Source organism: Polyodon spathula, unplaced genomic scaffold (genome assembly GCF_017654505.1).
Source record: "Polyodon spathula isolate WHYD16114869_AA unplaced genomic scaffold, ASM1765450v1 scaffolds_1438, whole genome shotgun sequence".
Lineage (NCBI taxonomy): Eukaryota > Metazoa > Chordata > Actinopteri > Acipenseriformes > Polyodontidae > Polyodon > Polyodon spathula.
This window is the reverse complement of record NW_024472918.1, coordinates 57,691-82,876: the sequence shown is the minus strand read 5'-3', so window position 1 is coordinate 82,876 and position 25,186 is coordinate 57,691. Positions and strand designations below refer to the sequence as shown.

Here is a 25,186-nt window from a genome sequence, read left to right as displayed (position 1 = left end):
AGAACCACAACTATGGTGTGGCATTGTGTTTGAATTGAAATGCTTTCGGATCAGTTTTTATAATTTGATCAAATCAAATATTTGGTACCATTTTATGTCAGCAATTCAAATGCAATTATGTGTGAACTAAACACGCTTCACTTCCAGCTGAATTAATATGCAATTTATGTAACATCTACTCATATCACATTCTATTGGAGTAATTACTGACTATTAGATCTTAACCTCTATCTTCCTACCCTTGATTAGCCTTCCAACTCTTTAGGGTCCTCGTTATGTGAGTGAGCTGCATGCAGATGGTGGTTTTTATATATAGGATAGCACAGTATATGTTAATTGAAAAAGGGGAAAGGGGCACGATAAAGAGGAATTGTAATATACTCACAAGGTTTTCTTGCCAACATAAAAAATATATATTTCAGCCTTAACCCTGCTGTTTGCTCTTTGGGCTATACAGCCAAATGCACTGTTCAGCTAACTGCCTTGAAGCATTCCACACAGTGTCTTCAAAGTTGCAGCCCTAGCAAACGAAACACATGCATTGCTCATTATAACACAGCCCCTGGGAACCTGTAATGTTGTGTGAGATGCTGAGGCACACTTCATTCAGTAATGAAGGTTAGGTAGATAGGTTTCCATGTAGATGAGTAATTGTGAACACTGCATTTTTAAAAAGAACCAAAAAAAAAAAAAACACTCAGCAGAACTATGTAATAATGACATCAAAATTGCAATGTCAGTCTAATGGTGGGCAAACACAAGACCCCTATATTCAATATCTATTGCCTGTTTTTTAACCTGGAACTATACTTCAGTAAATGGGTAAATGCTTCTTTAATAAATACTGATGCCATGTAAAATACATCTCCTTTTACTAGCTTTACTGCACTTCGTGTTTACTTGGGTTAAATAAATCACAAAGCATTGCATTAGCTACACCACTTATAGAGAGACAGCAAGGGCTTCCAAATGTGTTCGCTGTGCTCACCTTCACTTTTCTGAAACCAAAAGAAACTTGTTTGAAGACTTGTGTGATTCTAACAGGAGCCAACCCGTTCTGACTAGCGTGAATGCTTCAGGGATAGGGTTTGATACTTTGAAACGTCTATTCTTTGTCTTCCCGTTTAAACAACTCAAGTGCCTGGCTTTGAGAACTCCAAAAAGGAAGGACTGGTTCCTGACTCAGATCCTCAGAAGAAACCCAGCAGACTCACAGCTGGTGATTTGTATTTGTATTCTTTGACTGTGCTGACTGGCGGATGCCCTCCCTCTCGACAGCTCTTCCTGCCCTGTCTTCAGGAAGCATGATTCATTTGTGTCCAAACTCTCTCCATGGGATTGAGTAGCGCCGGTGACAGGCAGCTCCAGATTAAGTGCTCGGCAGCCACAATCTCCCCCCGAACACCCCTTCCCTACATTGCCTACCTACTGCTGCTCACTGCTCAGCGACACATCCCTGGTACAGTGCAATGATTACAGCTTAGCAGAAACAGCTAGCCAAGGGATGAGTGGATTGGAACAAGGGACAAACAGCACAGTACAGTACAGCAGCTCTCTATGTAGCTAAAGTCCAGTACATATAAAACCTCAGCCAATTCAGCACTAACTAACTCTTAATTAAATGACAAGTGGAATCTCTCTGCCATTCTCTTTTTTATTGGGGATCCAGCTTGGATAAAGCAACGTCACAGAGGGTCCCACTGACAGCACAGCGACAGCAGCCTGTTGTAGAATGACTGATTCAGTAGGTGAGACCCTGTAGCATTATTAAATGTTGATTACATGCTGTACAGTATCTCTTTATCATCTAGCCCCCAAAGACAGTCTGGCTGGTTCTGCATCTTCAACAAGCAGTGAAACATGTAGGCCAGCCTTTTGAAATACATGAAACACTCAAATTCCTCCTCCCCCTTTCAAAATAAACCCGCAGATACAAGACATGACAGAGCGAGGGGGGACAACAAGAAAGAAGCAACATGAAACTAGGCAATACAAATAAAAATCTTTTAAAAATGCAGCACGCAAATAAGATCCCTTTACAAAAACCCCAGCACAGCAAATATTTACTTCATAAATATCCCCCTCGTGAAAGTCTGGCAGTCTCAGACGTTGAATTACTCCTGATATGGATTAGCTGGTAATGTGGCCTGAGCGCTATTTTCATCCACATCTCCGAAAGCGCTTATTGAAGCAAGCAGCTCAGTGTGATTTCATTTTTAAAAACTGGGCAAACCATTGGAGTGTGTGAAGCAATCAGTAGTTCTGTGGCTGCTTTATTTATGTATGTATTTATTTGAGCTCTCTCTTTAATAACTAGGTAAGTGGACTCAGTCATCAGAAGGGGTTGGATCTGTACATGAGAGAAATACTGGACAACATGAATGGAAATAAGACATTGCATAGCAGTATGATCCATTCCTGGTTTTACTACGAGTTTAATAAGACACACATGACCTTGTTACCTATACACTGCGGCTAATCAAGCTCGTAGTAAAACCTGGAGTGGGTGAAACTGCTATACACCTGGAGTCTTATGTCCAAACCAATAGTTCAAAGTTAAGGATAGGGGCATCTTCTGGAACAGGTAGCTGGCAAGTATATTCAAACTGTTCCATGAAAAATAGCATTTTTCTTCATTTTGGCTGCCAGGCAAAACTGACAGGAAAGGAAGTTGGCTGGAGTTATGAGAACCATATAGAAATATAAATGAAACAGCCACCCCCCAAAAAAAAAGTTACACAAGTGGCTGCCTGTATTGACAGTCTGTTCATACCTAGTGAGGGTGACTGCTGATTCTACAGCCTCATAACTCTTTGGTTACTGGGAACTGGGAATCCCAGGAGAGACAGGCCTGCCAAGTTAATCACCTGAAATCACATCATATAGGTGGTTTGCAGGCCTTTGAACAAGAGTCAGGGATTGAAGTCCAATTCTGTGAACGCTTTAAGAATCAATGTATACATCAAGAAAACGAGGACTATCGGGAGCAGGCTGTGGACAGGTAAACACACGTTAAACAGGGGGTGATTTTTAATGAGGTAAAATAGGAACTCACCAAAAAAAAGGAATCTTCAAATGCTTTAATAAATCTAGCACTCAGGTTCACTGTACCTTCTAGTACTGAATGTTATTAATGAGCCTTGGGCCAGCGCAGAACACAGAGAGCCACAGGGCACATGTGAATCTTCTATTTATACACTGAACCGTGCCGTGTGGGCCCAGTGGTAACACCCAGTTTGGAGCACAAGGAGTGACTTTATCCCCTCACTTCCAGCCAATGGCTGAGCGGCAGCTACAGGGAATCACGACTCCCAGTTTTCACAACATGCGCTAATAAAACCCATCGGTCTGTCAGAACCCTGAAACATTCTTATGGTTGATCCAGTGTAACAATTGCCCTTACCTTTCATAACATTTTCAAAGAGCTGAAACACAAAAAAAAATCAAAAGAAACCTGGTGGGAGTGAGGCAGGACTGGGCCCCTGTTTTCTCATGGCTCCCGACCAGCATCAGCTGCATTGTGTATTGATTGGCTGATTAAGCACAAATTGATTACCAGCTGCTCATTAGCATCCCGTTAGCGGTGACCTATACCTTCCGAACCCCAGCCTGGGTAGCCTCAAATGGATTAACAAGCACAATATTTCTGCTGGGGACAGAAAATCACTGAACACTTGTCAGAAAGCCCCAAATCAATGCAATTCACATTATTAACCCCACAAGACCTACAGCAGCACTTTCCTTGCAGACATCAATATACACAACGGGTTTCATGTTTGCATTTTATTTACATTTACTATCAGTCACCCTCCTCATTCATCAGATCTGGCATTTCTGCTTATTTTCAGCTCCCTGTTTAAGGTGCATTTAAGTGTGAACACTGAAAAAGGGCACATTGCCAGTGTTGAGAGGCTAACCCTACAAACACCTTGCAGCTTTCTTTATGTGTGTCTAGACAATGCCAAGATAAAAGCCTACAAGATTTTTAGAATTAAAAACAATAGCTTACAATTCATTCAAACTGCATTTGAATGGGTTTTGTGCTCTCTTGTATTTTGGGAAGGGTACTCATGCTTTGTATATACATGTTGTATGCAACAGTATATATTCAACACCCTTGCACCAGTCACCTCTTACAGTGAACAAAGATTAGCTGCAGGTTTCTTTCTATGTTTATAAAATTAAAAACAGGAAGATAAATAGAAACAGATAACACTCTTTATTTTAATCTCCCATCAGGCCATTACAGAGATGTTCTTTGCAGGGTGTTATGCTTAAAAAACTGAACTGCTTCATTTAGAACAAAAAGAGTTTTTAATTCCATTTATAAAAATAAATGATACATAGCGAAACAAAACAAACACACATCCCTTTGTTAAATCAGCCATCCCCTCGTTCCAGAATTCACATTTTCATATTATTTGCATGGATTTAATATAGAAAACAGCACCAAAAGGGCACTGCATTAGCAGGGATATTTCATCAACTGGATGAAGTTAAGATTTTAATATTGCAGGTCCTGTCAGGCACCGTAAACAATACTGCAACAGGAAAAAGGTTGATTTAATTTCAGAATTATTTTTACATATATTATAAACAACACTTTGTGTTTTTGGTGAGCCTTTATTTGAATTGGATACTGTGTAGCATTCATGAGTGAAGGACATATAAATGCTACTTGGTGTTCAGTTCAAATAAAGCTTTTTTTTGTTTGTTTTTTTGCTGTCCGACTTTCAGAGATCCCAATTATTTATTATTTATCACTGTCCAGTACACTGTATTAAATATAATAACCTCCTTAGATGAGAATAATGGTACCTAGTCAGAGCTACAGTAGAGTGACTGTATTACAATCAAAAACCATCAGAAATGGAAACCCATTTTTCTATATATAAAGAACCTGGAATGAGGCCTCGTTTCCAGCAGGTTCCTGGGACAATTAACACATTTAGAAAAGTCTAATTTATTTTAAAGCATTGACCATTTGATATTATGTCTGAAGGTAGCTCTTAAAATGAGTGTGAAAGGGATTTTGAGAGCGCTCTGTTAAGCCAGTACAGATAGTGTTAATTGCAGAGAAGGGACTCTGCTTCCATGGAATAAATCACGAGGCTAAAGATATTCTGCGGTGAGCTTGGAGAGAACCCCAGGTGTGGGCTGTGAGAAGGGCAGTGTGCAGGCGGTCCCAGAGCGGAGAGGCCTGAGGAAAATGTAAATGTTAAAGCCTCGGGGGGGGGGGGGCGACGACTCAGAGTGTACCGAATGGAAATGTCTCAGCTAATCCCAAATGTGATCTCTGGCACTTCTGAAAGCTAGTATTAAATGCTATTTGTGTGTCCTGTACTCCAGTTTCCTGAATGCTGTTGGAAGAGGTCTTGAATGTGTCCTTCAGGACCGCTATTGTTTCCAGATAATTTCATAAAGAAAGCACAGCTTGTTTTAAAAGCTATGGGCTTGTTTCAGTTTTTCATATTTTGTAAGTCCTGTTCAGCCAGAGCGTGTGCGATGCGTTAAGAATGTAAATGTTAAACATCTAATGATTCAAAAAGCATTCTTCCAACATTTTTGGATTCAAACTGGATTCCAAATGAATGCCCGAAATGTTTTCTTTTGACATTCAAACTATATTGAAGGGTGTCTTATTTTGCTTCAAGAAATGTCCACTTAATAAGCACCTGTTGTCCGTAGAATGCATTCAGAATACAAATGATTTATTAGCATTATGCAGCAATGCATTATGCCTGCATTAGCAGGCTCATTTGGTGCAGAGAGTGCATGTGTTTCTGGATGCCCTTCTCTCTCTGCCTCTCCCTGTATAAGCATCATTAATAATCATCTGCCTGCAGGTCGATACCCTTTCAGGGGTCACTCAGAAATGTTGAGAAAGGTGGTTGTTTGATAGCAAAGAGGTGAGGACAATTTCACTCCCCAGGCGAAATGAACAAGGAAGTGCAAGCAGGGCTTGAAAACATTTCTTTAATTTAGTACAGTTCCAGATAGTAAGCAATGAATGGTGAATGTCGTATAAGAGATGAAATTGTGTCTAGTTCTGGTGTGAGAACTGCAAGCAGAAGATGGAATGGCTTTTCTTCTGATAGGAGACAGCCTGCACACTAGCACACTACGTATGGAAGATTGTACAGTACTGCCATTAAACGTTTACTTTCGAACTGCGCAGGTGTGTTCTATAGACGGGATGACATCAGTGCAGAAAATAATTCAACAAGAGGAATGTACCCAGATCAAATCCTTTTGGAAAAACAATCCCCAGTGTTCTTTGGCACCTCCGCTAATTAATTCAGCGCTTGACTGAAATATCTTTTTTAATGTTTCCCAGTGCCAGTGCTTTCGATATGAATTTAAAGGAGCCTCGCAATGAGCTGGGCTGTAAACAATTTCATACCTGAGCTCTGGAAAGCACAGCTCAATGACCGTTTCAACACTGACATATTGAAATATTAATATTTAAACCTTTATGTTTATTTCACTTTCACTGATACAGCTTTGCACAGGGTACAACCCTTTCGTTGCAGTTTAAACGAAAGTCTAATAATTGAATAGCATTCAACGGAGCAGTCACTTGGGCGTGGCAGGTGAGGAAGTGAAGACAAGGGCACATCACAGAACCAGAAAGGTGAAAGGTGGAAACTATTCAATGGATTCCTTACAATTTTTGTGGAAGCACAAATGCTTTGATATAGTGTCCAATTATATTACTCCTGCTTTGAAGTGCCAAATGTAATGTCATCTCACCGCTGCACCCACTACTAATCAAGGCGGACTCATGATCAACAGGGCCCCCAGCTGATTTTCCTTTTCTTTCTTTTTCCAAAATCCAGTGCATTGCTCCCTGTGGGCCCCTAACCAAGATCGCCAACTTGTCGCGATTTGAACCAGCAAGCTCTCAATCACATGACTTATCCCAAGGTCCTCTCCACCAAAATATGACAAAAGGGTCCTTTAAAAGACATTTTTATTTACTGTAAAATAATTGACAGCTAATGTGCCCACTTTCATTGCTAGGGGAAAAAAAAACAGTAATAACAACGTACACAATATATACCATATTCCTTCGAATTTAAGACGCACATTTATTTATTTTTTTAATATAAATTTAGAATCTCCAATTATAATCTTCTCAAAAATATCCTGCGTCTTAAATTCGAGTCCGGTACAGTGATGTGTGTATTAAAATCGCCAACAAAAGACGTGGCCAACCCAAGTACACAAACAGCAACGTGACTGACTGCCAAGAAAAGATGAACAAAGACGTCACTGCCTGAATACACAAGCAGCAACGTGAATTACTGCAGAGAAAAGAAGCAAAACGCTACTGCCCGATCGAGTCATCCATGACATACAGGCAGGTATTTTGAAAGAAGTTTCATTACAAAGAAGCGTCATTACCATTCACGAATTGGGAGAAAAACAGGTGTGAGAAATCACGACTGGAAACGAGAAGCAGCACATAACTGTAATGCTCTGTGTGATAGCAGACGGCCACAGATATGCGTAACTGAGTTTGCAGCTTGTAAATGCAGATATATTTGAAGGGCGTTTTAAATTCGAAGGAATATACTAAGTGCAGTCGGTAGAACTTCCTATTAGTTTAGTTTTTCTCTCGCCATACTTAAACATACAACTACGGTACATTGCAAGTGCAATTCAAGATCACTGCACTATAAACTGCGACTGTACTGTACCTGCAAGTTTCCAGAGGTGAAAGGATGCACTGTCCGACTACGCCACCCTGCTACTTGTATTTTTTTGCCCACCAAACAGATGGGACTTTAATTTGAAATCTAATTCAGAAGAAGGCCTCTCTATTATCACAGCACCTCCCACACACCATGCTGGGTTTTGGTTGATGAAATCAGCCCAGTTTGCTCTTGGCAGGATCTATGCCTCTTTCCATCTGTCCCAAAAGAGACTGCACAATCACCCCAGCCACCAAACGCCAATACAAGTAATACAAATAAAGGTAGTTTATTTAAAGAAAAAAAAAAACGTCTGTTTTTAATTAACATTAAACTGTTTAAAAGACTTAAAAAAATAACCCCAAAAAGCTTTTTCCCAACCTGCGTCACTCTAGGGAGAAGCATTAATTCACAGTTTCATACAGAACCGCTAGTAAGATATAGACAACTAGTTCTGGTCGCGCCTATCAGCGTACTGATTAAAAATATATGTGTGGGATTAAAATACCCATAGAAAATCAATCAAAAACTTAAAATGGACATGGGTATTGTATGTAGATTGTAGCTGTCTTTATAACCATATTATAAATCTAGATATCATAATTAATTGATGAATCAAAGGTCTTTCTCTCTGCAGTACATACGTTTGCTACAGTTTGAAGGAAAAATACAGCGCCCGATTATTTAGCATTAGTGAGAGTTTGAAATAATAATTAGATTTTCAAACAGGGGGAACTCCTTTGAGCCAACGAGTGCGGCGCAGTTAATGAGCGCAAACATTGACGCGGTGCTGCTTTCTGTGGCGGCAGCACGGAGCGGGAAGGTTTGTGGGGAGAGCGAGAGAGAAAAGGGAAAGAAAAAAAAGAAATACTGTGAAACCAACCCGAGAAATAATGAGGAAATTAATGAAGACACTAAACAGCCTATTCCCTTTACATTCCATGTCACCACTGTGTCTCACTCTGAGCCTAATTGTAATGCTATATATATATATATATATATATATATATATATATATATATATATATATATATATATATATATATATAGATATATAGACACACACACACACACACACACACATTCTCAGTAAAAGTAGACTGAAACTACTATAGTATGCTTTGAAGCCATAGAGGCTATTGGTTAGCAGGGGAATTGGTTAGTCTCGTGTCATTCCAATATCAAACTGGGGCTCCTGCCATTTACATCTGCACAAAAGTCAAATATCACCTGTATTTACCATTTTGTTGTATGATTGCTATTCATGAATACGACTTGTGTTCAGCCAGCACATTTTCTTAAAACCTGTTTCTTGCACCCAGTTAGCACCGTCAGTGTTAGTCGGACAGATTGTCTTTTGCCAGTCTGCAATCCTAACTGGAACTGAGGGAGTCACTATTGCAGTCTTTATCTTGATCTTCTGCTGATGGAAATAAAGAGGTCTGATTTCAAATCTCTTTCAAGTCCGTCCCAGTGGCAGATGGAAGGATGGCATTATTGTCACTGTGTTGGGCCACTGGTAAACTTTCAGAAGCCTCGTAATGCTAAACAGCATACTGAAGACTGAAGTTGCTTAAAGACGACACACATTAAAAACTGGAACAGCTACAACAGCTACAATAATAAACTTACAATCCCTGGCAAACTCATCTCGATGTAATTAGACTAGCAGGAGCAATGACACCATCTAGCAAGAGCTGAGTGCGCTACAGAGAGCTGTCAATTGAGTTACATGGCAGGGTGCTTTGAGTAACAAAAATTAAACAAATAATACAAGTGAACATAATTGTTTACAACAGGCAATGACGCCTTAACCTCCAAATGTTAGAAAGTGGCATGTGCCATCTCAGTGCACGTGCATTGACGAATGAAGCCCTGAATCTTTAAAGATTCCCCAAGGTGTCCACAAACTCCTTTTCAGCATCTGCTGGTATCCCGGTATGTGAAGTGCTTTCATAAGACAGCCATTTACAGCTAAGGTCAAAAGTTTTGCATCACCTTGCATTTTAGGATTGAGACAGAATTAGAAAAAAAAAAAAAAAAAAAAAAAACGATATGAACATAATTTAGATATTTTATTTAATGTCATGTAAATCAAAGAAACTACAAAATGATATCGCAAAAGTCTACTTGAAGCCATAATAGTAGTACAGTATTGCATGTTAGATTCCGAAATGACACATTTTTCAATTTGTATCAGTTTTTTGTTAAGTATATGGAAAGCGGTATGTAATTCAATGTCAACGTTACATTATTCAGCAGGTTTTGGCCATAGCCGTAAGGTAAAAACTGATGCGTCGAGAAGAATCTTCTACTCCCTTCCCTGTATCGTTCAGCTCTCCAGCACCACAAAGGCTTCTTACAGGCCCAGTACACTCCCCAGACTCACGAGGAGGACTTTGGGGTTCATAGGGGCGTGTCGAAGTTTAGGTTGTTTAGCTAACTAACCACCTGGAAAATACCATTAGGAAAATCACCTAATCAAATACATTCTGATGAGTAACTTAATCTACCCCTTCTAGAATGCCGCTAGCCAATCAGAGTGCTCCCTCATACCATGCAGTCGTATAAAACCTCATATCTCATTATCTTGACTTGTTAGTAAGTAGCTTAAGCTGTTGACAAAGAGCTGAAGATTTATGTGTCGAAGTATCCCAGCAGTGTTTATAGTTTCACAGACCTTGACTAGCTCTAATCTTGGACTACCTTGGGTAACCACTAAATGAGTGCTCCAGTTCTGTAAAAACAAAACCTGACTACTTACCAACCCTGAAAAAATTGTTTTTTTCATTGAGCGCCTTCAGCTTTGTAGTAATCTATTCTGATTAAGTTAACCGCAATCTGTTTTCATAGTCCCACCTGTACAGGATGGAAGGCGGCTAAGGTTAGAGCTTGATAATGACATAACTATCAGAATGCACCATTGTGAGGTAACGCCATGCCTGCCCAACCAGAGCAGATGCTCCAGCAGCAGCCGTGCAGACGTGCAGAAGGACTGGTTCAGCTTGCTTCTCCAGCACTCCCTGCCACTGTGAAAACGGCAGGAATATTTCAAACAGCATCAATCTGTCAGCGTGAACTCTTCCCTGATCAAACGGAGACAGGAGGAGGAAACTGTTAGGAGCATTCCATAGGCTCGAGGTCTTAGGGCGAAATAAAATGCATTTCAAAATACAGTAAAACAATAAATAAAAACACAACAGAATGCGCTACTCTTTGTTTCATGCAGGAGTAAGAACACGGTGGGCTCAGTTCGATGAGATAAGGATGCAGTAGTCTATACTTCCTACTGACATCATTAACGGACAGGTGACTCAACAAATTGCATTTTTGCTCCATTCAAAAAAATAAGACCTAAGAAGAAATTTTGTGCTGTAGTAAAAGCAGTTAGATGACGGGCCAGACTACCTGTCAGGAATCAGCAGACATGCATTCATCTGCCTGTGGGAGTATTCAGTGCAGACGGGATACGCACCTGTGGAAATGGGCAAGGGCTTGGCCATCAATCACAGGTCACCTCCCATTCCAAGGTTATTAATTTCACTTTCAAATCAACCGTTGCCAGTCGCTTCTGATTTCACTCGGGTACTGTAACAACCCACTCAAGAAACTTTAGACAACTTTGGTAGCAACTTATGACTTGGGATGGCTTTTTGTAAATGTACCTTGAATATGGTGGAATTAGAGCTTCATTCCAGCTTTTGAATTTGCTTGGTGATATTTCAAGTGACTTCACGTGTGGAACTTTTAAGGGCGGGACAGCCCTCTTCCGACGCTGCCTATAGTCTTGTGTCTCAGCCTTGTCTCACGTGGAGAGTCAGCAGGCTGGTGTGGTAATCCAAAGGCCCACTGCATGTTTCTATTGATTAGCAATTGATTACATTTGTAACAGCTGATTAATCCCTGCTCCAAAATGAAGGCACTGCAGCTCTTGATCTGCCAACAACTAACCTCAGGAAGCTGGACACTTAGAAAAGGGATTATCAGTTCACTGCCCCCAATTATAACTTCACAGTCCAAAAACGTCTTCCTGAGATACGGATTACGGAAAAGGAAATGTAGGGTGTGGATAAACTAAGTCACTTGATCGGGTTTTGATTGAAAGATTACAGGTTAAAACTTGGCTCCACTCTTCGGATGACCACATCTGTTTACACCAAACCACATAAACGAATGAATTTCAGCTGCACCCGGTGGTGGTAAAGACATGGAGATCAACCCAAGAAAGAAACTCTTATCACATACAGGGCTCACTATAATTTTGCACTTCTATTTTATCAAGATACAGTTGCGTAATGTGTTTTCTTTATTCAAACCTGTAACCACGCATGAGCTGGGTCCTATTTTCTTTAAAAAAAAAAATGACTCACTTCACAGCACTTTGCCGTCTAAAAATCGATATTTCATGACATTAAACATAATATTAAAACAAAAAATTGTGTTGTCCCACTCAAAATTGATTATTTTTCTACAGTTATTATGCAATAAATGTTTCTAAATATTTAAATGCGTACCTGAAAAACAGTAAATGCTAAATTGCAGAATATTTTGCTTTTTATCTCCACCTTTTAAAGACATTCTGTTTTCACCAAAAAAAAAAAAAAAACATTAAAATTAATAACAGACCCATGTGAAACATTTTTTAATAATCGTGCATCTCTATTGGCGTGTTCAATCATTAACCGGAAGCAAACTAAACCGGCTGCAAGGTTCCTGAATGTGACAGGTAGTGAATCTGCTTTATTTATTTTTAAATGCAAAAAAAAATATATATGTATATTTCCACTATTCTTTCAGAAATGGGAATTTTCACTGATTACACGACGATGGGTAAATTCACGGACATCATGAAATCTGCGATAACCTGGGCGTATAAAAAAAAAATACAGAATCTTAAAGTTATTGGTCCACTTTCTTCTTATCTGGGTGAAGTTTGGCATTCAACAGGACATTTCCCAGTCAACTGCAGAAGGGCTGAGGCAGAAGAATCCTGCTGAAATAAATCCTTCTCAGGAAGACAGAGCAGAGTAGCTCTGGCACTTACTGTCTATTTGTGTAACACCTTTGTTTGCCTGTACTTTACTGCAGTGATCCCTCATCTGAGCCAGTGAGCTGACACTCTGACAATGTCCTTGGACTTTCCTTGATTCTTACTCTGGGGTTTCACTGGTTGAAAGCCAAGCTGCAATGTGGCAATACAATTCAAGACACTGGAATATGACATTTCAAACCCCGAGCTCCATTCTCCCTTTACCATCTACAGCTCACTGAAAAATAGGTTTCGTAGATGTAATTGGAATTACATTTTAATATTAGCAGATTTAAAAAAAACAACTAAAAAACTGCAATTAAGATAATTGTAATTATTCTTAAAAGTGTTAATGCCAAAACATTTTTTTTTTTAAAATCAGTTTTTGTGTAATGGTGTTACAAATATGTCCAAAACTTAATCATATTAGAATAGTTTTATACAGGCACGTATTCTTTGAATTATTGTGTAAACATTTCAAACAATAAAACTGTTGCAAATTCAAAGGTAAAGCTTGTTAGCTCACATTGATTTACAGTTTAGGGTCAGAACACTGGAACTGGCTCTCTGAGAGCAGGAGACCCCTGGAAATGGCTCTCTGAGAGCAGGGCACAGCAGGAGACCCCTGGCCCTCTTCTTCACAAAAGGAGACCATTGTAAGCCGGGGAGACCTCTGGACTTCTCCATCTTCTTGAATCTTCTGCTATCCTATTTTTTGTTTCCTCTTGGGGGATGTGAAGCTTGCTTCCCAGCCTTGGAGGCCCAGCTGTGTCGGCCACAGCTCCACGAGAACGGCTCTCTGTTCCTGTCCCATACACACACACAACCTACATTTGTTATTCATTAATACTAAAGGTTATCAAATTCCCCTTTTATTAGAAAAAAGTTCCAGTTGACAAACGTAAGCCTGTTTACCTAAGCTTGATGGCTTAATCATGCAATCAATAGCATTCTCGAGGCCAGGCGAGCGAGAGGCGAGAGGGCTGATGAAAAATACATTAGGGCAGAGGCATGCCTGGGTATAGGAAATTAAAACCTGCATGGCTACATTTATCCAGTATCGACAGGAAAATTAAAGCAAGCAACCATTTTCCCCTCTGTTTAAAAAAAAAAATCCTTCATGGAGAAAAAATATATATCCCAGACTTCAATTAATACTGTTTGTTCTTCTCGGCTTTCTAATAAAAGTGGAATTTGATAACCTTTAGTATTAATGAATAACAAATGTAGGTTGTGCTGTATTAGAGGGCTAAAAATAAGACGGCAGTATGAGCAGCGCTGGCCCTTATATTTTTTCTCGGAAAGCAACCAAATAAGTTTCAGTTGGGAGGTCACTTCGATCGCTGTACTGTCCGGGGAGTTTGATAGTCTTTATATATAAAACGGGGAGTTACCAATTATGAGAAGACTATCTAGTACGTGTGGAGGTGTAAAATCCCAGTGAAGTCTGGTGATGTTGCACAGCCAGGACATGAACCTGTGCTTCCCTGACTGTATGAACCACAATGCACGCCATGCGGCCATGCCTTTACCCACGTCCAAACCACTAGTTCTCAACTCCAGTTGCTGGTGTCTGTAAATAGTCGAGGTTTTCAAATCTACAGTCCTTTTTTCATTGCCCATAAAACACAATACACTCGCAGCTCCTAAAACTTTAGATTGCTATTAATTGTTAGAACCCTGGTTGAAAGAAAAAATCATTATTTTCTTTTTACACATACACACACCAGAAACTGGAGTTTAATCTTCATTTTAATCTGTTATGAAATACTAATCTGTATATAAAGAAAGAGAACCATGAAAAAGCACATGCTGTCAAATGTGTTAAAACACACCAACCGACAATATGTTCTTTGCTGGGGCTGTTATAGGACTTGCTTGAGGCATTTCCTATGCAGATGAAAGCGCCAGGGGTGCATCAAGGAATAACCCTGACTCACGCTGTGCCGATTGCTGCTAAACAATTAGTATGCATCTCAGAACGCTGCTCCACAAGCAATATTAAAGAAAAAAAAAGAAGATGCATCAGATTGCTTTTATTATTTTTTATTATACAAAAAGTAGAACAAAATGATTGAATATTTTATATTGTTGTTCAGATGAAGTACAGGCATTAGAACCAGTAGCAGCCAGTCAAGCAATGAGAATGCAAATCATTGACTTCCAAATGGAACAAACATTCAAAAGGGTTAAACCTTAACCTTAGCCTGGCAAAAATATATACACTGGTATCATGAAATCACCAAGAACCTGTATGACAATGTGAATTGAACTAAAAGTGTCAAGGGTGTGCTAACTGCATGTTAACACATCACGCTAGAAACAGGAGGGGAATGAACTGAATCTCACAGCCTCTTGGGAAGCTTTAATGCAGAACTGGAAAGTCTTCTTAGTATTTACAGCTGGAAATAGTTACACAGGGTTTGATTAACAAATTGATCATCAAAGGCCAACACGGACACGTGGAAGAAAGTCTTTGCATATTGGAAGAAAGTCTTTGCATATAAGACACTGCCTCTCTTGTGCCTTTCAATCCTCAGAATCAAATTCAATCTTGCTTATTCTGTGCTTTCCTAGGAAAAGCAAATGTCTGAAAAACCTGGAGTATTTTTATGCAACGTTTAGCAGTGCTGTTTCTTTATCAAGGGGTTTGCTAGAGCACAGATCGTAGAGGGACACAAGTTTGATTTTGTCATGACATTATATACTGCTGCACAGTAATCTGAGGATAAGCTTGAATCCAATTTTCAATATCTTAGTGAAGATCATGTGTCATCACCTTCCATTATTTTCTATCTATGATCCCATTAAGTCATGTACAGCACAGTAGATCCCTACAAAGAATGAAAAATTCAATTAGTCAATTATAAACTCTTGTTTCTGATTTGAAAAGAACCTTGATAATATTATACTGCATATTTAAAATGACACGACAATTAACATTTTAGATTTCAAACAGCTAAACATTGCAATTAATATTAGACTGATTTGTGTAGTAATAGACTGGTCAGTGCTGCTCAATTTCTGAATGGGATTTGTAAATAGCCTATTTGTTGAAAGTAAAAATAAAAAAATGAATTAATACTGAATTAAGGAATAAAATGTGTTAGCTAAAGCTTACTAGCATTCTACCCTAGTACCATATACATCTATCAAGTAATTACATCATTTATTCCATGATGACTTCACGGCAGCTTGCCATCTCTCTACTCTAAGCGTGCTTGTTCCTGCTTTCCAACACTGATGCACTGTCCAGTTCTGGTTGTCAAACAAGAAATATATGGTAGTGTGTCCACACTAGTGTATAAATCACTTCTGTCTAGCTTCAGACACTGGTCTGCCGTTTCTCAATTAACAAAATATGTGACTACCAGCAAGCGAGGTGTGGAAGAAACAGATGCAGATCTTAAAAAAAAAATATATATATATTTTGTAGAGCAAATATCAAATCATTGGAGTGTGGACTGTATCTGATAAACCACAAGAAGAGCGCTTTTGTAGATTTCCGACAGGCTGATTTTAACAGGAGTCTCGCTCTGACTTGATTTCATAATACCTCTTGGAGGGGTATAATAAAATGAAACAAGGAACTTGTGACAGTTCTGTGCTTGCTTGTATATTTAAACCCCTGTCTGTATTTACAAGAATCAGATTACTTGCATATAGTGTTTTGAAACTTTGGCTGATCAGGTACTTATTGTTTCCTAATTGAAAAACAAACCCCATGACTTGGCTTGCAGACTCTCCTGAGATTTATAGTTATGATTAATTATATGTACTCCAGCTGCCATAAGCAATACATATTCTTACTTATTTATTACAAAGGTGATGCACCATGAGGGATTACAACTCTGGGGTGGAGTTATACGCGCTTCCCTGCAGATCTTTGTAAAAACACCTTAATCTTAATCTGAAGGGATTTCCGTGCTGGTTCATTAAAATCACAGAACACTGGGGACTGAGTTTGGACCCAGGCCTCCAGCAGTACAATTCTCATGCAATGACCCGTTGCTTTAACCAACTGCTGCAGACTGGATGACAACAGTGACTCCTGCCCCAGCCCCAGTCCTGTGGTTCTTCCCAGGTTACTGCCGGCAGGTATCATGGAAAGCCTCAAGAGTGCGGAAATCCCTCCAGGTGGGAGGCAGCCCGTCCTGCAGATACTTTCCACAGCGCTGGCAGGGAGCTTGGAATAACTTGATGTAACTTCTCAACCAGGTCTGGAAACAAGCAGAAAAAAAACAACAACTGATGCAGCAGAGACGTGCAAACTGGTGGACAATAGCAGTCTTGGGTATCCACAGATGTGCCCTTTCTTTGAAATCCAGTGCTGAGTCACACTCTTTATTCTGCGCTGTATGAAGAGTATAGCTTTTTCTTAGTCTGGATGCAAAGCCTTCGTTACAACTGCTGGGGTCAGTATTGCAGCCTGATTTGCGGTTTCATTCACTTCTATAACCAGTGCATTACATGCTGTCCTCTGTATGACCTCTGTTGAGCAGTGTAAGCCCTCATCACCGGCAATTACTGTTTAGTCAGCTGCTTAACTAGCTCTTGTTCATTAAATGATACACTTTATGTACGATTAACATGTATGGGGAAAAACAGTCTTTTGAAAAGGTGCTGTACATGTGTGCGAAGTCCCACCTGCCACAGGAGAGCTGTTTCTAAAAGAGGTTAAAATAACTGCTTATGTAAACCAACAAAAGCCTCAGAAGGATGCAGATAACAGAGAGACAGCTGTGTGATAACCAGCCCAGCAGGGACGCGAGGAGAGACAGACCAAGAGAAACCAACACTGGATAGTCAGCGGGCTTGAATCAACATCAATTTCACTTTCACACAGCACCTGCTGCTTTCTGGAGATGCACACAAGACTGGATATCATGCTGGAAAACTGAGAGGATCTTATAGTATGATGTAATGCACTATGATCACCTTTTCATTTTGATATGCATTGTACTTTATAACATTTACAACACAAGTTCACTTCATTCTAAGACCCACTGCACAGCAGTTTGATCCATTCCTGGTTTTACTGCGAGTTTAATAAGATACACCTGAGCTTGTTACCTATACACTGTGGCGAAGCTTGTAATAAAACCTGGAATGGGTGAAACGGCTATGCAATAGGAGTCTTGTTTCAATCCCTGCACACATTTAGAATACAGATTTAAAAATTTTGACCGGCTGTTGTCAATCAGTGTCTTCTCTTGCCAGGAAGCTTCCCGAAGCTGTTAGATCCCGGTACATTACCTATCTGAATCGCAGCCAGCCTTCTCAAAATTTAAACCAGATTGCCTGACTACCTGCAAAGAACTGATCTTCAAGCAAGCGACTTAATTAAATTAATTCAAAGTAATCCCCCAGGAGAAAAAGAATACACAAAAGGCTCATGGCTGATTTCCAGAGACAGGTGCAGCAGCAGTATCACGTACCCGTGACTGACTTAAAGTCTCAACGAAAACAACGCTAGGGCTGATTATCAAAACCTTTTCCTTCAAAAGAGTAAATTACATCTGCTGAAGCTACAAAACACAAAATAAGCACTGCTGGCCAAATTGCAACACAGCTGCGGGTTTACTCCTAAGTTCCGTACAAAAATGAGTACTACAGCAGAAAGTACGGTTGTATCTGCAGATCATCTCCAGCTCTGTACTTAATACCTGTTTGACAATCCTCTAGGGGCAGATGACTGATACATGGTGTTTGCTGCCGCTTAGAACATCTTAAAACCTAACCTGCAGTCTATCTGAAAGATTCACTGCAATTGAAACTATCCTGCAGACTACCATCACTACTGTCCTCTGTACTGACCGCTGGCTCATCCCCAGTTTGTACGCTGCTTTCAGTTTGTTGCTATTGACACAGCATGTATTTCATTTAAGGCAGTGTAAGTAAGGAAGGTTGTCTGTTTCTTATTTTGTAACTTCAAAAGGGTGGTGGTTTTTTTTTTCCTTTTGAAAAATTGAGTCATTTCCACTGTAGTAAGCTTTGAAAATCAATTCTATTGTATTACAGGGACACCTGGCGTATTTTCAAAGGCATCAAAACATGACAATCATGAAAAAAAAGGTAGAAAATATATTTATGGATATTTTCCATGAACAGGAATGTAGATATAGTTTTCTGTTGCGTGTTTGTGAATGCATCCATGCATTACGGCTTGTTATGGGCCCTTGAATGCTCTTGAAACAGATACTCAATCTAAATGATATATTTCCTGTTAAAATCAAATTTACATACACATATATATATACACATATATATATATATATATATACACACACACACACACACCCATGTAATTACACGCAGCTACAGCACACACATAGACAGATATTAATGCATATTGTACATGTATACAGCTATGGACAAAAGTTTTGCACCTCCCTATAGAATGAACTAATTTTGCTTCATAAAGTCCAATTAAACCTGCTGAATAATGTTACGTGAACTTACTGAATTACGTACTGCTTTTGTAGTTCTTCATACGGACAAATTGAAAAAGGTGACATTTCAAAAATCGAACATGTAATATTGTACTACTATTATGACTTCCGGTAGACTTTGCCATATCATGTTGTAGCTTCTTTGATGACATGATGTTCTAAATTTAATTCTTATAGTTTTATTTTTTATGATATCTTAATCCTAACAATCTAGGTGATGCAAAACTTTTTTCCACCGCTGTAGATAAGTTCACGCACACCTACGATTGATGCACACGTCCAATAGCCATGTTTCCACTTGAGCAGCCCTGAATTCATTATCAAAACGTTCCCTTCAGTAATTGGAACAGAAATAGAGCACGACTCAATCTATAGTGGATTTCTTTCCCGCAGCTGGCAGATGGAGACAGCGTGGACCAGCCTTTTTTCTACAGGTGTGATTGTTTCAGCAGAGATACTGAAGCCCAGATAGCACCCTGTCAATCGAATCCTACATTTGATCGCTGAAGGGAATATTATATTGACACTTGTGGTTAATGCCCAGCTTTCCCTGCAAGACGTTCTTGGTGGTATTTTAAGGATCGATTGGACAGATCTGTAAATATAAGCCGCTTATCCTCGGCTCTTCGCACGATACAGTGCTTCAGAGGTACACAGCTTGGAACTGCTCACACTTGTCAAATTACATTTTCTGCTGTACAGATTCAATAGCTTACAAATCCATGTGACTGGTAAGAGTTTATTTCATTTTTACATTTCATTTGCTGCCTAAAGGATACAAAACACACGTTTACTAAAATGAGATCTATGACGGAGCTCAAAACCTGTCTCAAAAGATCAGTTTGAAGCAAAGCTACAATCACTGGATTCATGTTAAATTTTTTTTCTATGTACTTTACAGTTTAGTGACTGCCTTTCAATTAAACAAACATAACACAATTTGAATGCAGCTTACATTATATAGTATATCTGATCAGTTCTTCTTTAATACTGGAATGTATAACGCAACTGACCTAAACATTTCTCAAAGGAAGAATAAAGCACTATTTCTTACAGAACAGGGCACTGCGATCACTACTGGCTGTAGCAGTTTCTCTTGTTCTGGTTGCTCAAAGCAAGGAAACCCAACCAAGCCTTTTAAAAGCTGCTAGAGTTCAAAGTGTAAAGTTGCATTCAGCAGGTTTGTGTCCTTGGCTCAATACAAGGGGTGTAGCCAGCGAACGAAAAAGAAAATAATATGGGAGAGGAATGAAATGCTTTGGAAGATCGGTGCATAATAAATGATACATTTCTGAGGAGGCCTTGCCCACGCATAAGAGCATGATCAGAATAGCTTTCCATTGATCTTAAAAGAAGGTTTAATCAATCTCAATTCCCTCTGCACTGCGAGAAAGGTTGAAGACTAGACTGTAAAATTCTGAGAAGACGGATTTAACCCTTTGGGGACTGTGAGAGTTCTACCATTTGAGGGCTGACTTTAGAGCATGTATCAGATCAAACTTTTATCGTATAAAAGTATACAGTATTATAAATTTCTAAAAAGCTGTTGCTCTGCAGATTACTAAATAAATAATCATGTAATTCTATGATCAAGTATACCCACACTGATCTAGTTTGAATGTGACAAAAAAGTTAAAAAATCCACTTGAAAACTAATTTCTTTAGAAATGTTCTCAAAAGTTTAATTTATTGATCTCCAACTTAAAATATGCAAAGTTATCAGTGGTAGCCACACACTGCAAGAATCTGAAATCATTTTTTTAATATCATGTATGATCTTGATTTTATACAAAACTATTTGACAGGTGCACTTTTTTACACTTTTGAGAAGTGACTGGAAAGGTTTTAGCTTATTATGCGAGTTAATGTATATATCCATTTAAAACACAGAGTGCGATACCTTTTTGAAATGCTGAGTGTCTGTAGAACCTGGACTTGCAAAACGTTTTAGAAACCTCTCCGGTAAAGAATTGTGATTTGATGCCATGGTCTATGATAATCTCCAGTAAATACTGCAATCATAGATACTGAAATGTGCTGCACTGCATCCAAAAACTCAACTCTGTTGGTTAGGGGCTTTAGGGAAATACATTTTGATTGGTTTGTCAAACAGATATTTCACTATAAGTTGTGCATGATTTTTTTCCACAGAGCAGAGTTGAAAGGACTGGCTCAGAGAGAATGGAAACACCCAAATAGCAATGAACAGTGAGTAAGCGAGATTCGTAAGAAACAGACTTTTGCTGCCTGGTCAGTGGTTCTAACTGGACACTGTATAAATTCCCTTAAAAATGGATGTACAGTCAAAAACTGGACAGTTGGCAACCTTATCTACAATCCTGGCGTGTTATTGCAAAGTACCTAACATTGCACCTGCTCCCCTTACAGGTTCCCTGTCCTATTACTCACCATGAAAGACCTTACCACCACATCTGGCATCTGTGGCAGCTGATAGTGTAGCAGTGCTGTTGTTGCATGGTCTGTCACCTGAAAAACATGACAGAGCAGATTTAGACCGGTAATATTGCACTGTACACACCGATCCTGATTAACTAACCTTGTACGATTACAACAGCCTTCCAAATGTATAATATTAAAACTTTTATTATGTAACAATTCTACAGCAATCTGAGAATACAACTGCATTGCTTTCAATCTCGCTCGCCTTTCATTTAAGTTATTGGGATGTCCCTTATTAAAAAAAATTAAAAAGGCTCAAGTTTCAGGCTATAAAATCTTACGCAGTGGAATCGGTATGTGAGGTAGGGGAAATATTGGGTTGGGGATCTGATTTTTGCAATCGAGCTGCAGCTCATTTTATTAGGATATAAGCTTGGCATACAGTGCTTCTAATAATTACAGTAATGTACTGGACCAGAGGGGTAAGGTTGTATATTCTACTAGGCACTGTCATGTTACTGACATTGGAGAGGGATTAAGCAGCATTCAAAAGGAGTTTAATCAATTTAGTGCTTTTTAATCTGAATGCTTTTTAATCTGAATGCTTTTTAATTTTTAAAATGTGCAATGAGCATTTGAAAAGAAAAAAAATAATTACAAGAACAAAATACTAACAAATACTGATATTCTGTTGCTTTGAAGGAAAGTTGTATAGTATCTCAGTCACCACTCTTTTTCCCCCTCTTTCATCCAGTGCTGCAGATGTGAAGTCACTTGAAAAGCAATTTCTTTTAAAAGGCAAACCCCCAAATTGACTAGCGATCTAATTCTGGTGGCAGACACGCTGCTCCGGCAGCAATTCCACTCTAATGAGATTTGGGGGACAAGATAAAAGATGCTCGTCGCAGTCGGAAACTCGCAATGTTTGTGGAAGAAAATGGAGGCAATGCATTTAAAAGAAACAAAGAAAATGAAAAAGCACTGGCTTCTGAGGGATCAAAAGGGAGACAGGAGCTTGACAAACACAGGAACAAATACGACAGCATGGAATTCGGGGTGGGAGGGCCAAGGAAGTGGACTCAGTAATTTGCTGGGGGAATGATTTCTGCACTTTCGGAATCTCATTGGAAACAAAAAAAGCATGCATTTTAGTTTCTGCACAATAACTGAGAAGAGCAGCCATCCTTATATTCAAGGTGTCGTTTCTCTCTGTGCATGGTGCCTGCTGATTACAAACTTTAAGCACATGTATTTTTTTTTAATTATTATTTGCAATTGCTTAAAAATGGTCAGATTTATCAAGGTCACAACACCAAAATGCAATTTGCACCGATATTCATGAAAGGAAAATCAATGTTAATGCTACACAGTTAAAAAAAACAAAAAAAACAACTCAGGCACACTTTTGAGTTCTTACTTAATGAAACACTGAATTTTGGAGCTCCTCCTCGCTTCTAGTTGCCCGTCACAGATGTATGTATCCTGGGCTAGATTAGCCAAAGTTACTCTACCATAGCAAAAGCCAGCAGGATCTAGTAATCTGTAGCTTTGGAGGTTTTCTTTAGTTTCTCTGGCAACATACTGCTGTGAACTAGATGATGCTGGAGTGTACTGGTATAAAGACACATCTAGTCTACGTTACATATGTCTATGGCACGTAACTAGAACTGAAAAGCAGCTGTTGATCTTGAACTAATAGTCAAAGCACCCAAATAAAACATAGTATTTGAGTATCCACAATACAAGCCACTAGGTATGACTGCAAACATCATAAAAAAGGGCCAGTTTTACTTCTTGTTACTCGCTTGTATAAAACCAGCAGTTTTATTTATTATATTTCCTTTCGCAAATGCATTTTGTCGTTAAGACCTTAACACATTTTTCCCAGTGTTTAAATTGGTCCCTCTGTGAAAAAGCCACACCTCACCTTTTTGGTAACTGTGTTCTACAAAACAGAAGCGATCTCAGTTTCTTTAATGTGGCATCTGAAGGTGCTTTCCATCAAAAGATAAGAAGAATGTGGGCTGCTTACCTTTTGAAACACCTGGTAGTTGGATTTGGACCAGATATCAAGCTGCAACAGAAAGAAGGAAACAATAAATCAACACTACGCATCGTTTGCCATGTGGGCAGTTTTCTTTGTTGTCCTGCAACGCAAGTACTTGATAAGTCCTGCTTTTTTAGCAACAGAAAAAAGGCTTTAACTGGATAACAAGTTAACACTTTGACACATGAAACAGATGCCTTCGGGGTAACTTACATTGTAGTTGCCTTGTAGGACAATTACAACCTGCACTTGTATTGGAATAGAAACTCCTCACTCTCACTTGCAAGCAATGCTAATTCTCCAGAAACTGTCAGCTGACAACTTTTCAGAAAAAGTTTCAAATCGCAAGGGACGGGTGTAAGATCTCAGCATCAAAGTTACCTTGTATGTGTTGAAGCTTTAATCATACTACCCCCCCCCCCCCCCCCCCCCCCAAAAAAAAATGTCTTGGCTTAAGTCAAAACTGCTTGATCTACACACCACCTTGATCTCTTGTTGCAAGATATTTAAATATGATGACAAGAATTTATGAAGCTGCCATTTGCATTTTAAGTGCAGTGGTAAGTCTCTACGAAATCAGTTGGTGAGCATAATTTGAAAGCCAGGGAATGCATACCTTTGTATATTTTTCTTCAAACACTATTCCTTAAATTATTCAGTTTAAGGAAGAGTAAATAGCCTCTTTTTGGTTAGTAAACTTACTCAATGAATTGCCATTTGTGGAAAAAGGTTAATGCCCAGTTTTGGGTTTTTTTTTTTTACATCTTGATCTCCAACTGCAGGTCTCTTAAAACAAAACTGAGGCGCTCAGAACTGAGTTTATCACGAAGACGACACGGTACAGAAAAACTGTGACAGAAAAGCAATCCTCTGCAGAAATGTTTGCCAGGACCATTCGGACGTGTTACTGCTTCTTTCAATTGAATATGTCTAGCTAGTTTCTTCTGTTCTGACACTTGCTTTGTTGCAGTATTCATCAAACACAGGCATGGCAAGAACTTATCCACGTCGCAGCAGTGAGAGAGACTCTAGCTTTCCCATCTAGTTACACCTGTTTCAACAAACAGTATCACTATCACAAACTCAATGTAAAATGGCTCCAACTGCTATGCAATGGGAGTCTTGGCGCCATATTTACTACAGTGTTTTCTCAATATGAAAAACCAATGACTTAGCTCACTTCAATGTGCACTAACACTTGAGGCTTGTTTCTGAATATGTTCGCCGCTGTTCTAGCACGTAGGATATCTTGAAGCCTACTGTAGCTCTTGATGAACTACTAGCATATTGCACTTAACCATTTTTTAATCCCTTGTCAGTCACTGCATGTATAATTGTAATCTACTATAATGTTAATCCACCTTCTATGTTATACATTAATGCAAATTGTTCACTGGTGCAGGAAGTGACCCTGTAACCAGGCCACTGTGTGCTGCCAGAAATAAATAAAATAAACAATTACCATTGTTATCCTTATTACTAATGATAATAATAAACGATAAATAGGAGATTAGTGGAACCGTGTCTGCATTTAGTCCTATATATATATATATATATATAT

The 25,186-nt window shown here is 39.1% G+C and overlaps 1 protein-coding gene across 2 annotated transcripts in view; it reads right to left on the bottom strand.

Moving 5' to 3' along the window:
- Positions 1–14,756: 14,756 nt before the first annotated feature.
- med27 (mediator complex subunit 27) overlaps positions 14,757–25,186 on the bottom strand; it is a 59,659-nt gene continuing 49,229 nt past the window's right edge. The window contains exons 6-9 of one of the 2 annotated variants that reach the window (XM_041242915.1): positions 23,611–23,652; positions 21,588–21,665; positions 16,782–16,946; positions 14,757–15,560 (exon numbers count right to left, since the gene is read on the bottom strand). In XM_041242915.1, the coding sequence (XP_041098849.1) occupies positions 16,812–16,946; positions 21,588–21,665; positions 23,611–23,652 (255 nt within the window). In that variant the 3' untranslated portion in view covers positions 14,757–15,560; positions 16,782–16,811. Of the gene's footprint in view, positions 16,947–21,587; positions 21,666–23,610; positions 23,653–25,186 lie in introns of both variants that reach the window. The other variant, XM_041242914.1, reaches the window with a different exon arrangement.